The 15,255-nt window shown below is 36.8% G+C and overlaps 1 protein-coding gene and 1 long non-coding RNA gene across 5 annotated transcripts; both read right to left on the bottom strand.

Annotated features, from left to right (window-relative positions):
* Nucleotides 1-587: 587 nt before the first annotated feature.
* Nucleotides 588-8,354, bottom strand: lysmd2 (LysM, putative peptidoglycan-binding, domain containing 2). The gene is made up of 3 exons (XM_058752327.1): nucleotides 7,804-8,354; nucleotides 6,290-6,624; nucleotides 588-1,202 (listed from the first exon to the last, which is right to left on the bottom strand). Exons 1-3 carry the CDS (start codon nucleotides 8,056-8,058, stop codon nucleotides 1,154-1,156), a joined length of 639 nt encoding a protein of 212 aa, XP_058608310.1. The 5' UTR covers nucleotides 8,059-8,354; the 3' UTR covers nucleotides 588-1,153.
* A 1,511-nt stretch (nucleotides 8,355-9,865) lies between these two features.
* Nucleotides 9,866-14,308, bottom strand: LOC131524497 (uncharacterized). 4 transcript variants are annotated; one of them, XR_009266989.1, is made up of 7 exons: nucleotides 13,911-14,308; nucleotides 12,723-12,957; nucleotides 12,332-12,421; nucleotides 12,128-12,184; nucleotides 11,349-11,465; nucleotides 11,114-11,203; nucleotides 9,866-10,624 (listed from the first exon to the last, which is right to left on the bottom strand). It is a non-coding gene; the product is annotated as an uncharacterized LOC131524497 (long non-coding RNA). The 4 variants fall into 4 exon arrangements; XR_009266987.1 differs by having other exon boundaries at nucleotides 11,114-11,465; XR_009266990.1 differs by having other exon boundaries at nucleotides 11,114-11,465; nucleotides 12,332-12,418.
* Nucleotides 14,309-15,255: the final 947 nt, after the last annotated feature.

Genomic DNA, 15,255 nt, shown 5'->3' with positions numbered 1-15,255 from the left:
TATAATTGATTTGAAATTATTTGAATTGTTTACACTAAAAAGTAATACATTTAAAATACATTTATTTCATACTAGGTATAAACTCAATTCAACTACAAAACAGATCCAAACTCAAATTCCACTGTCGTCATAATTTTGCTGCAGCTGTTGGGTAAACTGAACTCAATAAAACCACAGCGGTTGGGAATACATTTCATAGTCGTAGGTTGGGCGATATTTTTATTGGAGCAAGTGTCACATGTTTTATAGCTTATCACATTATACAACAGCTGTTGTTACTCAGAACAATGATATTTCTCAAGACTACATTTTATACTTTATCTGTTTCATAAGATTATTTTTGTGTTCTTTATATAAAATTCTTAATTCATAGTTTACATTTTGCCAATATATTTTGATCAACTTACTTTTTTTTTTTTCTCCGTAAGTTCATTTCCCAAAGGGCTGTTATCTAACAAATCTGTACTGCCTGGAGTGCTTGTTAAAACTTCTATGGTGATGCTGAAAGGTAAGATCCATCCTGTAATAACCCAAAATTTTCTTGATCTACAATAAAAATTAAAAAAAATTAAAAAAACAGGAAGCTCTTCATTTACAGAAGCATTTATTCTGCAAAATCCAATCCAAGCAGCACAGTAAAATATTTTTATTAAACCCCAACACACAAAAACACAACATTCACACCAACACAGCATTATTTATCCCTTTCAACCCCACACATAAAGCTTTTATAGGCAAAAAAAAAAAAAAAAAAGATAAATTAAAATCAGCAGGCAGCCACACAAGAGTCCGGGATGTTTTATCTGCTAAGTTACATTACTGGACAGACTGCAGATACAATGTTTCATATGAGCAGAGGTTATAAGTTAGTGATCTACATGTGGATCGCTATTGCTCTTCCTAAAGAAGACAAGCTCGCTTCTTTACTGTTATGTGAGATGGAGAATTGATGATAAAATCAGAAATAACGTCACTATAATACTGCTGAAGAAGGCAATGATGGACCTTCAGCACAAGAGTATGGCATGTGGTCCGGTGTTGCAGTTTGGGTAAAGGTAGAGTTAAAAAATGAGCAGGCAAAACAGGGATGGAAAGATGAAGATGATGATGGGTCATTGTCAGCGCTGCAGGTAAACAGATGAAGAAGAATCCATCAGATCTCCTGATATGATGATGTTGAGTTTGCTGGGTCGTCTTCCTCTCTGAAATTAAACACACACAAACAATATCTTTTTAAAAGCAGCTGAATATATATATATATAGCAAATGTGTCACTTTAATAAGAAGCTTAAAAGAACTGAAAGTGAATTTTAATGCAAATTCCTTGTTAATCATTTTAGATATATACTCCTACTATTCCTATATAAAGCCTAAAGCAAATATTTAAATGTAAAATAAAACTAAAAAACAAGTAGACATTCTTTTTCTATTAAAAGTTGAGTGAAATGGTAAGACACTATTAGTTGTTAGTGTTATTTGTGTTAGATTTTGTGTTGCATAATAATTGGGAACGCCTTGGCTACATCACGTGTCATTCACTGGTGAGAAAACTTTATAATACAGTTAGTAAAAGTACTACAATACCAGGAAGGAAGATCGGGTTGTTGATGTTTGTCTACCTTTCTCGCTCTGTCTGCAATAGCATACGTGAACGCGCTGATGACGTATCCTGTCTGCGCGAACCGGGTGCGCAGAGGTATGCAAATACATACCTTGACAGGCAGGTAGGAAAGCCAATTAAAATGCTCGGACCGAGCGTTTTGATTGGACGAACATTTCTTGGTCCTATGCCTTCCACAGAATATAGAAATACATTTTAATATATTTAGACCACTTAACAAAATGATTGCTATCAGGATGTGAAGAGATGTGTTTCTGAAGACAATCACCTATTGCACCTTTAATAGTGAGAATTGTGTTACTATTTTATTTTAACAGCTGTAAAAGTACAATATTGATATTTTAATCTTAATGCATTTCTTTATTTATATAAGTGATTCTCTCTGTGTGCACATATTTTATTTACAGAAGAGAAAATTGTTTATTACATTTGAAATATGGATATTTTTCTTACAAAATGGATTCACTACAGGAGGCCTTTATTCTTGCCCCGTAGCCGTGTGAGGCAAGTTTTAGTATGGAAGCGTGCACTTTATTTGACGTCTTGTGGACTGTTTAACAGAAACACCCACCCACTGAAATGATAACGCTTGGAATAGCCAGGACAATTTTTAATATAACTCAGATTGGATTCATCTGAAAGAAGAAAGTCATGTACACCAAGGATGCCTCGAGGGTGAGTAAAACAGGCTAATTTTCATTTTTGGGTGAACTAACCCTTTAAATGTGAAACTAAAACCACCAGCAGGTGGCAGCAAGTCACTGTTATTAAGTGAGTCACTGTGATTGAACTAAATCATTTATACTGTCGATTCATTCAGGAACGAAACACAGTCATGTTGCGTTGTGGCTGTGTTTGGAATTATTTTTGTTGTCGAAAAAGCACAAAAACAGCCAATATGATGTCTAATGTACGTCTCTTAATTAACCTTGTTTATTGAACTGTTGTATAAAAAAAAAAAAAAAAAAATTTAAAAATCGGTCACATTTGCAATCAGGGTATTTTTTGGAGAAAAAAAAAAATGCACTATTCGTGTGAAATTAATTGATATGAAGTGGTATAAATATATAAGTTTTCTGCCTCCATGTCTTGAATTATGTGATCATTCTAAATGTATTTTTATAGACTGAATCATGCAGTGAAAGAACACTCTACACTAGTCTAGACTTCACGTAATGCGTGCACTTTAGGTGTTTTGAATGGTTTTCACTAAATACTCAATGTCAAATCGCACATCGTTAAAACAACAATTACAATATTACAATATAGCGCAGACAATATATAACACACATATACTTACAAGACTGCTTGCCACAAGGCAATGCAACTGACTTCACATTCCATTTACAATGTAAATAACAAAGTTGAAGAAACATTGACTGCAATTCTTTTAATGTCTTTCTTGACTCACTATTTATAGGTTAAAAGGGATTGTCCACCCAAAATGACAATTCTATAATCATTTTCAAACCAAATAGTTTTGGTTCCCATTGACTTCTATTGTATTTTGTCCATGAAGTGAATGGGAACCGAAATTGTTTGGTTACCAACAAAATATCTTTTTATATTCCCCTAACAAAAGTCAGTCATACAGGTCTGAAATGACATGAGGGTCAATAAATGACGATGGTCAATAAATGGCAGAATTTTCATTTTTGGGTGGACAATCCCTTCAAAATCACCCTCACAGGGTCAATCATCTCCTCCAAACAAAAAAAGCATTCACTGAGATTTCCGTGCAAACAAACACATCAGGCTCTGATCTAGCCCTATTTTGACTTCTGGTAATTCCCCAAACAGGCTGTTTAAAAACAGGAAATTTGTTTAAATTGAAACCAGCATGTTTTCCAGTCAATAAATGTTTCCAAGTTAAGGTTTTTGGATTAACAGTTCTTGGGAATGCATATGGGGAAAACAACAACTGATGATCAGTGCTGGTCATCAATCATTTCCAAGACTCAGTCGCAGCATTGATCTGATGAAAACACTACTTCTGTTTGATCGGTGCATATAAAGGACAATGGCGTTTCAGTGTGAGTGTGTAGGGCAAGCATGGTTGAACACATGTGTACAGAGGGTTTGTTACTTCCTTTCCAGAGATTCATGATTAATTGAGCAGTTTTCTGCCATTGTGCTCATATCTCTTACACCGACTCAGGGAACTTTTCCATCAAGCGCTTTTCAATTGAATATCTGTTATCGAACGAATGAGGGAACATATTACAGGAAATTAATTCCAGGAATGGTTCACGCAATAATCAAAATAATTCAGTCATCATTTACCACCCTCGTAACAGCAAAGACAGCAAACACAATTGGTGCCTGTGTTTCTCATGACAGATTGAGGAGCACTGAACACTAGCTCAACTGCCCAGAATGCCCGAGGAACAGCTAAAAGAATTAAATGTTGGAATTAAACAATGGTTCGAATACCGAAACTTTAGTCTGTCCTCTTCAAAAGCTATTGTTCAAAAGGTATAGAATACAGCGCATATGGACTACTTGTTTTTGTGTCCTTTTCGGAGCTTGACTGGCTCTCCAAAATGTATAATTACATCAAAACATCTCCTTTTCTGTTCTACAGAAGAATATAGACGTACAGACATGGAACAATGTGTGAAGGGGAGTAAATAAGATCATTTTCATTTTTGCATTAAAGGGATAGTTCACCCAAAAATAGATTGTTCACCCATAATTTACTCACTCTCAAGCCATCCTAGATGTACATGACTTAACTCTTTCAGACGAATCCAATTTGAGTTATATTTAAAAACGTCCTGGCTCTTCCAAGCTTTACAAAAAAAAAAAAGTGCCTCACACAGCTCTGGGGGGTGAATAAAGGCCTCCTGAAGTGAATCAGTGTGTTTTTGTAAGAAACATATCCATATTTAAAATTTTATAAACCGTAATCTCTAACTGTCATACACGCGTTCACAATAGAATGCTGTTCCGGTGGATGACGTAGGACGTCAGAGTAGTGTAAGCTCCAGTGAGAATATGCTAGTCTCACGAGAAAAAAAACAAAACAAAACGTTTGTCAGTTTTTACTGGAGCTAGAGATTACGGTTTATAAAATTTTTAATATGGATATTTTTCTTACAAAAACACATCGATTCGCTTTATTCACCCCCGGAGCCGCAGATGCGCTTTATTGGACTTATTTTGGACATCTACACCTAGGATGCCTTGAGGGTGAGTAAATTATGTGGTAATTTTCATTTTTGGGTGAACTTAAGTTTGAGCCTTCCTTTTTCGTGAGCTTCACACAGAGAACAGAGTTTAAGACTACAACAGGTTACAACCTGCAACTTACTGCCATCAGCAGAGATGTGTGCCAAAATGTGGCACTTCTTGTGTGAATGCATGCGTGGGTTTTTAGCTCGGAGACAGATCTGACCTGACTGGTTTCATTCTGAGAAACATGTTAAGTATATGTTTGTCTAAGAATACATGACAAACAACATTCATTGCCCAATATCTATGGAGGACAACAAGGCCTCTCTCCAAACACTGCTGCCTTTTCCACTAGATGTGCACACACACAAATCTGGCTGACTGATTCAGCTAAAATAAAAACTGCAGCATTTCAGATTGATGGACAGATTTCTTACCACAGGTCAGCAAACCTCATCTCTGCTTCAGTGAGCTTCCTACCAGACAGCATTTTCACTGGTTTGCTGCTGACCAAAATGGTGCTCAGTATCATTTTTTTTTTTTAAATGGCGTGCATCTTCTAAAAATACTTAAGATTTTAAATATTTAATTACATAATTAAAACAGACTATTTTACTACTATTTTCAAGTTGCATTACATATGATTATTAGAATATGACATCTTTAGCTTAGCAACATGCTAACATCAAAATACTGAAATCCCCTGATGGGAAATTTTAATTACTTTACAAGGTACATTAGCGTTCAAATGTTGTCAGTAATATTTTTTAAATCTTAAAAGGCTGCGTATATGTGTTCAAAAATACAGTAAAATCAGTAATATTGAGCAACATCATTACAATTTGAAAACTGTTTTCTATTTGAATATATTTTAAAACATAATTTACCCCTGTTATGGCAAAGCTGAATTTTTTTGACCTGAGATCATATGAGCTAATTTGGTGCTCAAGAAACATTTCATTTTATTATGAATGTTAAAAACGTGCTGATTAATATTGTGCTGCAAAATGCAATGATGAACATTATAAATGTCTTGAATGACACTTTTGTCAAACTGAATGTGTCCTTACAAAATAAAAGTATTCATTTCTTTCAAAAAAAGTACCTTACTGACCACAAACTTTTGAACGGCAGCATAAGTTATAAGATGACGCATGAGTTTTTTTTTTTTAGTAGACAACACTGATGTCAATCCCCCCTGCATTGTTACATTCAGTATCCCTCCTTCTAGCTATTTGACAGGAAGAACATGTCTTGTGTGCCCATGTCTGTCTAGTGCAAAGACCTTTGCAAAGTAAAATAAAAAAAGTTAATAAATTAATGGACATAATGGTATAAGGCGTGTTAATTTTCAGTTGGGATGCTGCCTTAGAAAGTAGACAGCAAGGCAACTTTCTAGGGTCTGGGACAAGAGTTTCTGTTCATCGTTATTAAAGAGGTCAGTAGGTTTATTAAAATAAGAGAGAAGATCATGCAGGTCAAAAGTTCATTTACCTCCCACCATCCTCTTTCAGTTTGCGGGCGGCTTGTTTGGACTGTTTGATCTGTAAGTCCAGCCGGTGTAAGTAGTCTTTAGCTGACAGCTCTTCTGCCTGCACAGGTCGGGTGTTTGGCTCCGGGGCGGCCGGTTCTGGTGGGGGTGATGGAGTGTCCATGTCCTGACTCACGTACGGAGACTCCTGCAGCGTGCTTCCCTCGCCGTCAGGTGACTCCAGAGACAGTCCGTTAAAGAAGGAGCGTTTTTCTGACTTAACAGGAATATTTAGAGTGTTTCGCAGGAATATGCATTCATTGCTGAATAGTTTATTGACTCGTTTAATTTGCTCCATCTGTGTAAATAAAGAAAAAAACAACAACAAATGAAAATATAAAACATGAAGTTTTATTTTCAAGAAATACAACTCTATCTACACAGTGTTTGCTTGTTCAACATCACCAGTGTGTGTCTAATGTAACTAATCAAACTACATGAGCATATATTTGTTTAGAGATCAAGAGCTAGGTTATAATCTGTGATTTCCTTAGATGAATCCAGACAATTCTGTTTGCAAATCCAGAAAATCAATTTACACATCTATTTGATCTCCAAATCTTTCATCACACTCAGTAATGGCACGATGCTTGGTATTATGATCAATGAGTTTTTCACAATTTTCTTGAGTTTCATTATCTCTGCATAGTCGTATCATAAGCAATCATATCTTATATTTGTACAAAAAGTCTCAACCTGGGCTGTGTTTCCAAAAAGCATCGTAAGCCTAAATACATCGTAGAACCATTGCCACCGATGGAGCTACGATCAACTTTTGGGCAACGCAGTCCTGAGCATTACAGGTGCATCATAATAAGCTAGCTAGACTTCTTAAAAATACCGTCTGGATTTTCATTCACAGCATGTTTTGGCATCATATGATGGTTTCATCATGCAGAACAAGTTAATGATACTAAAAGCTTCTGTATGTTCTCTAGATACCCTAAAATGCATGTGATACCGAGAATGCTGCCTAGACAGACAGCTCACTTGGTTTTGATCACGCAGCCCATATAGCCAACAGCAAATTTGGGCATTATAGGTCAATAATACTCAAACTTCACACGTATGATGCCTTAAAATGCAAACAAAAAGTTCACAGCCTTTTTGACCTACAATACTGTAAGAAGTTTTCTGTTTTGAGACCCCCAAACTTGCAGGTGCCCATGTCTATGATGGTCAAAAAAGACCCCGCTATTATGATGGACAACAACGTTGCCTAACTAGTGAGTTTACTAGGTTTTGAAACATGTCATGTAACGGCATGTGCCCCAAAATTGCTGCAGGCGCTTATAGTGTTCCAAAAATGTGGTGTAGATAGGAAGCTCACTAAGTTAGTTGAGACACGGTCCATGTAGCGCATATATGATGCCCAAATGGGATGCACAACAACGTTGAGCATATAACTTAAGGAAATTACTAGGCCGTGGTTTCTTGTATGTGTGTGATCATATTGATATGCGGCTCATATTCTTACCGTAACACCATATTTGAGCGCTATACCCTGCAGTGTGTCCCCGTCCGTTACCCGGTGCTCTATGTATTTCTCTCCTAACGGCGCAGTGACGCTCGCGGTGCTGCCGTACGAGCGCGTCTTTGTGCGGGCCAAACTCTGCGACAGTTCGCTGTCCGACTCCGACCCGGACCGGGATCTGGGGAACAACGGCTGTCCGTACCGTCCGCCTCCTCCATCCTCCCGCAGCGGAGGCAGCACCGGAGAAAACTCCGCCATCTTCAATCCTTTATTATTAAAGCTGCCGTGACGCGCGCGCTTCACCACCAACACACTAATATTATTCACAGGATATAAATACACATGTTTCCGGCGTCACACCCCGAGCAGCGCATTTTCAGCAGCGATATTTAGAGGAAACGGGAAAGGTGAGTGATTTTTCTAGTCGCCATTGTCGTTCCCGTGGGCTTGCCTGCGCGAGAGACGCGGTTCGTCCAGTGAAACCTGATCTCCGCGCGTGTGATGATGACACCCACCTCTAGCTGCAAACTAGCGCAAGGTTACAAATGGAATGTGACGTCGCCAGGCAGTGGACCAATCAACGACGTTAGCCGAGCGTCGCGTCCCTTAAAGCGTAAATTCTAAATAGCCTATGTATTATTTCATTTTTTATTTAAATAGTGTACATTTGTAAGCATCTATTTAGAAATTAAAGGGGATACATTTTATAGGGATACTTTCACAGTAAAAATCACAAGCAAGATAGGCCTGCCTGCTTCAAAACAGGAGTGCACGTTCAAAATATGTCAGTTTTAAAGCTGTTCCGTTTAGAATGCTGTGAGTTATTTGTTTAGAATCGCAGCTGTTCATTTGCGCAGACTGAAGAAATGTAACACTCTAATGTGACCAAACAAATTACAGGACACTCTGAAATGCTTTCAGATGTTATAGGATGAACTATGAAACATATGCTAGTGACTTGACTGAACGACATTAGCCTACTGTACATGCAAACAGTATTGTCTGAAATGTGAAACATTTAAGTCTGCTTATGTAGCCTGTCTAATCTTAAACATTGACAGCCAGGTCACAAAATATAAGCCACATTAAGATTAGCCTTTGCAGATTCCTCAGTTAACAATAATAAAACCCAATAAATACGTCTAAATTACACACTTAATGGAAAATGGAGAAAGTGGGAGGGGGGATAACGCTGAGATGTGTCTTGATTTTCTTCTTTTTTTTAACCTCGTGACCTGGTTTTTGAGAGAAAGAGGAAGCAGGTGTCTACAAGTTGCTGGTTTGTGGTTGCACAGGTTCAGTTGTAGACGAGTAAACAATCAGAAGGGAAACGGATTTAACGGAAAGAGAGAGACCACTAAATCGTTTCACTTTTAACAGTGCTCTCAAATAGGCCCTACATCTTCTCTGATTCCCATCAGTTATCTATTGTGGCTGCAAATTGAAACTCTGATGGGGGAAACTGGACTGTTGTAACCTTTTTTGTTTTTAACTTAGTTTGTGCTTGTGTGCATTAGTCACTTCTCACAGTTGTGGCAATATTCACTGTCCTGTTTTGGGCAATCTCTGGGATTCCCGTACAAGTACATTTAAAAGTGTTACAACTTGTTCAAGTTTTAATTCCACCCGTTTAACTGATGACTGTGATACTTATTTCTCAAGATTCCTCAAGATCCGCCATTTTTAATTTTTAACTGGAATGAAGACAGAGCACTGTGTGCAGTGGATTGTGGCATCATTTAATAACATACTGATAGTTTAGCTGACAAAATGTTTCCGAAAGACTACACAAAAATTCTATGTTGATGTTACCTTTAAACATCCCAACAAACATTTGGACGTTTAATGACCGTTGAAAAGACTTCCCTCCAACACATCCCGTCATGGTTGAAAAATATATCCAAAATGAAAATTGAACCAACGTCTTCTGGCCGTGAATTGCACGTCTTTTCTGCACGTCCCTGAACGTCTAAATGTGTCATCTTCTGGATGTCTATTTGTTAATTTTATGTATTAATTTAAGTATATAAGCCTGCATATAAAATAATCACACACCCATTGTGTAACATCGTGAAAGGCATTAAATTATGTCTCGAGGTTTACACATCTGAACTTGACAAATGTTGTAAAAAGGTCCAAAATCGGTCCAGTCCGACCTGAACGTCTACAAAACATTTTAATCATGTGTACATCACAAACAATAGCACATTATTCCTGGACTTAAGCAAGAAGAATAGTGTTGTAATTTAGCACAACATATTTTATTGTGAATATTACATTTTTGAAAAATGTCTTCCATTTGTTAAACAGCTACTATCCAAACAAGAAAATAAAAATAGTAGAATGTGGTTAATTCTAAATCTGTGGCAATGGCATTTTCTTTAACAGTTTTACATTAATGTTAAGCAGCCATTATTTACACAAGAAAATAAAAGTACAGGATCATAGTTAACACATATGTAACTATCTTTAGAGTCTTTCAAAAAAAAATTTTCAAAATGTTTACTCTCATTTTCTTGGTCCACAAACCACCAGCTCTTCCAGGAGCGTGATTCATGTGTTCCACCATTGATGCATGGAAGTCAGAGCTATAGAAGTACTCTTTTTTTTTCCCTAACAGTCTTGCATTACTGTTAAACAGCCATAAATCAAACAAGTAAACAACAAAAATACTGAAATATGGTTAACACATATGTATATGTTTTTATTGTCTGTGAAAGTCGTTTACCACCCCCGGCTCTTCCTGGAGCATGCTTCAGGTGTTCCCCCATTGCTGCATCAATGTCTGAGTCTGTAGTATTGGGGCTCCACCTCTTCAAAGCATCTGAGGGAAGAGAATATTTTTTAAGAAAAAAAAAAAAAAAAATCAAAAGGCACGGTTTGAGGTAAATGACACACTTACTAATTTTGAAAATGTTTTTTATGGTCCTACAACCAAATTTAAAATACAATGGAACAAGATTTTGCATCCATTTTATGAACGAAGCATTAGAAAAAAGTAATCAACATGTATTATATGATATTTTACTCTGCAATAATCTTATGTCAGTAAAAGTTTTTCTGCATTGAATGCATGTTAGATTTTAGCTGTTTTTTTAGCTGTGAAAAAAAACAGCATTTCTTCGCTCCCTCTTCAATCCCACTGTGGTGCCCTTGAGAAAGACCCTTAGGTGTGTAACTGTGTGAAAGTGAACAGGACATTTCTAATAAAGACAGTCTTTTAGAAAATGTCCCCTGAATAGATAAAGGGCACTAATAAAAATTACATAAGACAAGGAACAAGAGATTTTGAACATTACAAGGCCAAAATTACCTTGAATTACATAGTATAAAGGTGTAGCTTTGAATGGCTTCTTCTCAAGTCTGGCTGACTGTCCGAGTTAGTATGGACATCATAAAACTTCTGAGCAAGAAAACAGGCAGGTATATAAGGAGATATAATGGTGTGTGACATGTTAAATCCTGAATTCAAGTAATATCAAAGGCTGGGTTTATTATTGTGGCAATCATAAATATAATTTACTGAAATATTATGCAGCAATACACACAAATGATGCAAGGTAAATGTTCACACAGTCTCTGAGAGAAGATCCATCAACTCTAGACAGATCAATCACACCACCTTGATACCGACCGATGTTCACTGTCATGAAGCCTTTTATCACCTGTGAAAAAAACAAAAAAAAAAACAATTTATATTAATTTTGAAATTCATATCTCAAAATATATAAATGACTTCAATATTGTTGTTACACTTGCACTACCAAACCCTGCAACAATCAGACCTTATTCCAGAAGATAGAGATTATTTTCATTACACTCTAGAGATGGATTTCAACTTTGAAAGTAAATGTTAACATTTCTGTTTATTGGATTTGTGGAGGAAAACTGGAAAACTACATTCAATTCTGAATTACGCCATCGGGTGTGCCCCTGTTGTTTGTACTACCAAGTGTTTATTGCTTCCTCTACAATGACAAGGGTAATGATCATCTGAAAGCTTACTTAAGTTCTGATGTATTACTTACAATGACAATGGTGTCGTGACCTGAATTGCACCCTTGGGGTATCAATACAGTGTCATTAAGCATTTAACCTATTGATAACTACTACAACATTTTAAAAGTGTCACTTGGACATTCAAAATCAGAACAAATTATTCACGTATTTCCAGATTCTGGAGCTGGTATTTCAGGGCAACATATAGTTCTTCTAAAAGATTTTCTGTAATTGACAGGACTGTGTTCGTCTTGCCCTGTAGCAGGGCAAAAAAATCAACTTAGTTGTACACATTCAGATATAAAGTTTTCAAAACATTAGCACCTACGCCTCAACATATGTCCACAGGTCTGTGAAGATTCAAAGGTGTTATGTTGTGCATCCACTGTTGAAAAGAGTAAAACAAATAATGGAAATAAAGAATCATTTTATCTATGGAATTTTGAAGATGTTTATAAAAAGCTTTGCAACCACTTCTGTTAAATTTTATACATTAGGACATTGTTAAAATAAAAAAAACACAGGGACATACTTCTGGGGGTAGCCGTGATTGTTTCCTGAGATGTGGGCCTTTGCCTCAGTCTTACTTGGAGATCCAGCAGGCTCTGGGTAAATTGTCCTTCTTGGAAATATTACATAGGATGTGTTAGTTTTGGATCATTTCACTGTCCAATTTTACTATTAAATGCTATAACAATAACATGTATTGGTCCTATGCATCTACATAATGGAGGGAGGACCCTATTATCTGAAATCAAAGCTAACAAACAATATCTTGCATCCAAAACTCACTGCCTGCTGAATGAATTGTTTAAAGTACTCAAATTTCCACACAAGGTGACATTACTTCCATAACCCATTAATGATCATATAAAAATCAAATGAGAATTGTACCACATTCACAGTAATTTTTGGTGGCATACCTGTTCTTTCCTCCTGTAAGTGTGACAGCCCAGCTGTTTATTAAAACACTCAAGAAGTGATGCTGTTCGACTGTTGTAGTATGGGATGTAATTTGTCATGTGTTGATCCCTCCGTGAGGGGATTGCCCTCCCCTGACCCCTCGGATTCAGAGCTGCTATCACGTTCCACTAAAGCAACAACCCTTGCCCATCGTCGTCTCCACTTCCTTTGGTACTCAGGACATATTTAGCAAATCTGAAATTACAAAATATTTTTAAAGCAGTTACTGAAAACATCCATGTTCAAATTCATTTACAGACTTCAGCACGTTATTATTGAGCTTTTCCTACATTTAATTAACATTTCAGTCTCTTTCAGGTAATTTACTTTCTGAAAAGGCTACATCTGACAGTAATAACTTTTACTGGAGCATTAAACATACTGGAGTGATATTATCTGCTGCCTGGCATAGCTAGTACAATAATTACATATCCATTTGTTTGGGGTTTTAACGAATTCATGATTTATTTTTTTATTAAAAAAAAAGAAAATACATTTCTTTCACTAAACGTACTTCTCATTTTAAATTCCAATTCTAGCAGTTACAATAGCACCTAGAAAATGAATTATAAGCTAGAAGATAACAATTCATTTTGCCCTCCCCCACTCCAACCTCATCTGAAATGGTATCTTCCAGCTTCTGATTAATTGAACACACCTGATCCAGGTAACCAGCGCGGGGTAGGGCAGGGATAGTTTGAAAATAATTAAGCCAGGTGTCCTTGAAGACTAGGGTTGGGAACCCCGGATCTATTACACCATGTTCTAGCAGAAGCACGACATAGCCAACATTAACAGATTGGGGATTTGGTGAATTTTCTATCAATTTCTCACCAAGAAGTATGCTTAACTGCATAAAACAATACAACTCAAGTGTATAGACCCCATGGTGGTTTACACTGGCGAATTCACGCCAGCAGAGTTTCTTTTTAGGGCATAGGCGTAAATCCCGGGGGGGACGGGGGGCACAGGACCCCCCCCTATCTGAGGCTTGTCCCCCCTAAACATATCATTACAAGCGACTCTGTGTATTGAAAATAATATAATGGACATATACTTAAAATAATTGTGTGAGTAGTAAAACAAAATAAACGCAAAAAAACGTTTTAAATTCAGAAATGTTTTGATTCCCCCCTCCCTTTCCTCACAGTGGTTTGGTCCACTGCCTGCTTTTCTTCTTTACCGATACACACAGGAGTCCGGTGAGAGAGAGCAAGTTCCTCAATAACAGTTAGTTATGTGTAAGTAACGGCTGTCAAGGCTATTTTATTCTCTTTAAACATCGGGTGAAATGATTCTTTCTCTTTAATACAGATGATGCTGGATCATTAATAAATTAGTCATGATAAAAAAATTATGACATCCGATGTATTTTCTATGAGCGATTATAAGGTTAACAAGTTTAATACCGTAGCTTGTCACCCACTACAACTAAAGCCTGGTTTATACTCGACGCGTCCGCAAGTTCGCTTGGGTGCGCGCGCCAAATATGACGTCATCGCGGTGTTAGCGGAAGTTCGCTTCACGCGGCGCCGCAGTCAACATGAACAGCTTATATTTTCTTTGTAATTTTTATAATAGTTTTAAAATAATTATTCACATATGCCTGTAGCACTGTAACTATAGCAAAGTATTCTATGCACCACATAACAATGTGTCTGTAATATATTGTATTCAGAATAAAACAATATTGATCAACATTGCTCTTTTGAACTGTTCTTATATCTTCTCATTTTATATAACATAATAAAGACATCACATGGGTTAATCTATGGCAAAGTACATTTTGCAGTCCCTAACCTTTAGAAGTGTTAAATTTGCAAAACACTGTAGGGTTTCAACTTATATACATTATAACATTAATCTGGTATTTGAACAGTTACACCTACTTGAGTCTCAACGTGGCAATATTTTTGTCTAACTTGTACTCTAATAATGTGGTCTAATTTGAAGTGTTAGAATAATAAATAAGACATCCTGTAAATTCCAACACTGTCGAATAACCCACATACCGTTAGCTATACTACAATATGTAGAAATGTGTCTGCATTATGCACAGAAATTAAAGAGTGAACAAAAAGTTTGATGTAAAATTTTATTAAATCAACAAACAATAGTCCATCTTGAATTATCTGACGTAATTCCGGTAAAATTCCTACATCTCTTCTACTTCCTGCGGATTTAAAGGACGATTTCGTTTGTGCGCCCCCTGTCGTTTCAAAGAATATCTCAACGGCGAACGCGTCAAGTATAAACGCCTCGTCCGTTTGGGGAGGTGCGCGCGCAGTCAGCGGAGGCTCGCGAAGCGGAGCCAGGCGCGAGTATAAACGAGGCTTAACACGGTGATAAGCCTGTGTGTGAACTGATATTAGGCTAATATTGTAGAGTAGACCAATGCGTTTCCTTCAATATGATGTTAAGTGGCAGATCAGTGGGTTTAATGCGGTTGAATTAATGCTAAAGAGACATACTAGGTTTCAGACGAAACCTAAA

Source organism: Onychostoma macrolepis, chromosome 18 (genome assembly GCF_012432095.1).
Source record: "Onychostoma macrolepis isolate SWU-2019 chromosome 18, ASM1243209v1, whole genome shotgun sequence".
NCBI lineage: Eukaryota > Metazoa > Chordata > Actinopteri > Cypriniformes > Cyprinidae > Onychostoma > Onychostoma macrolepis.
This window is presented reverse-complemented; position numbering and strand designations above follow the sequence as displayed.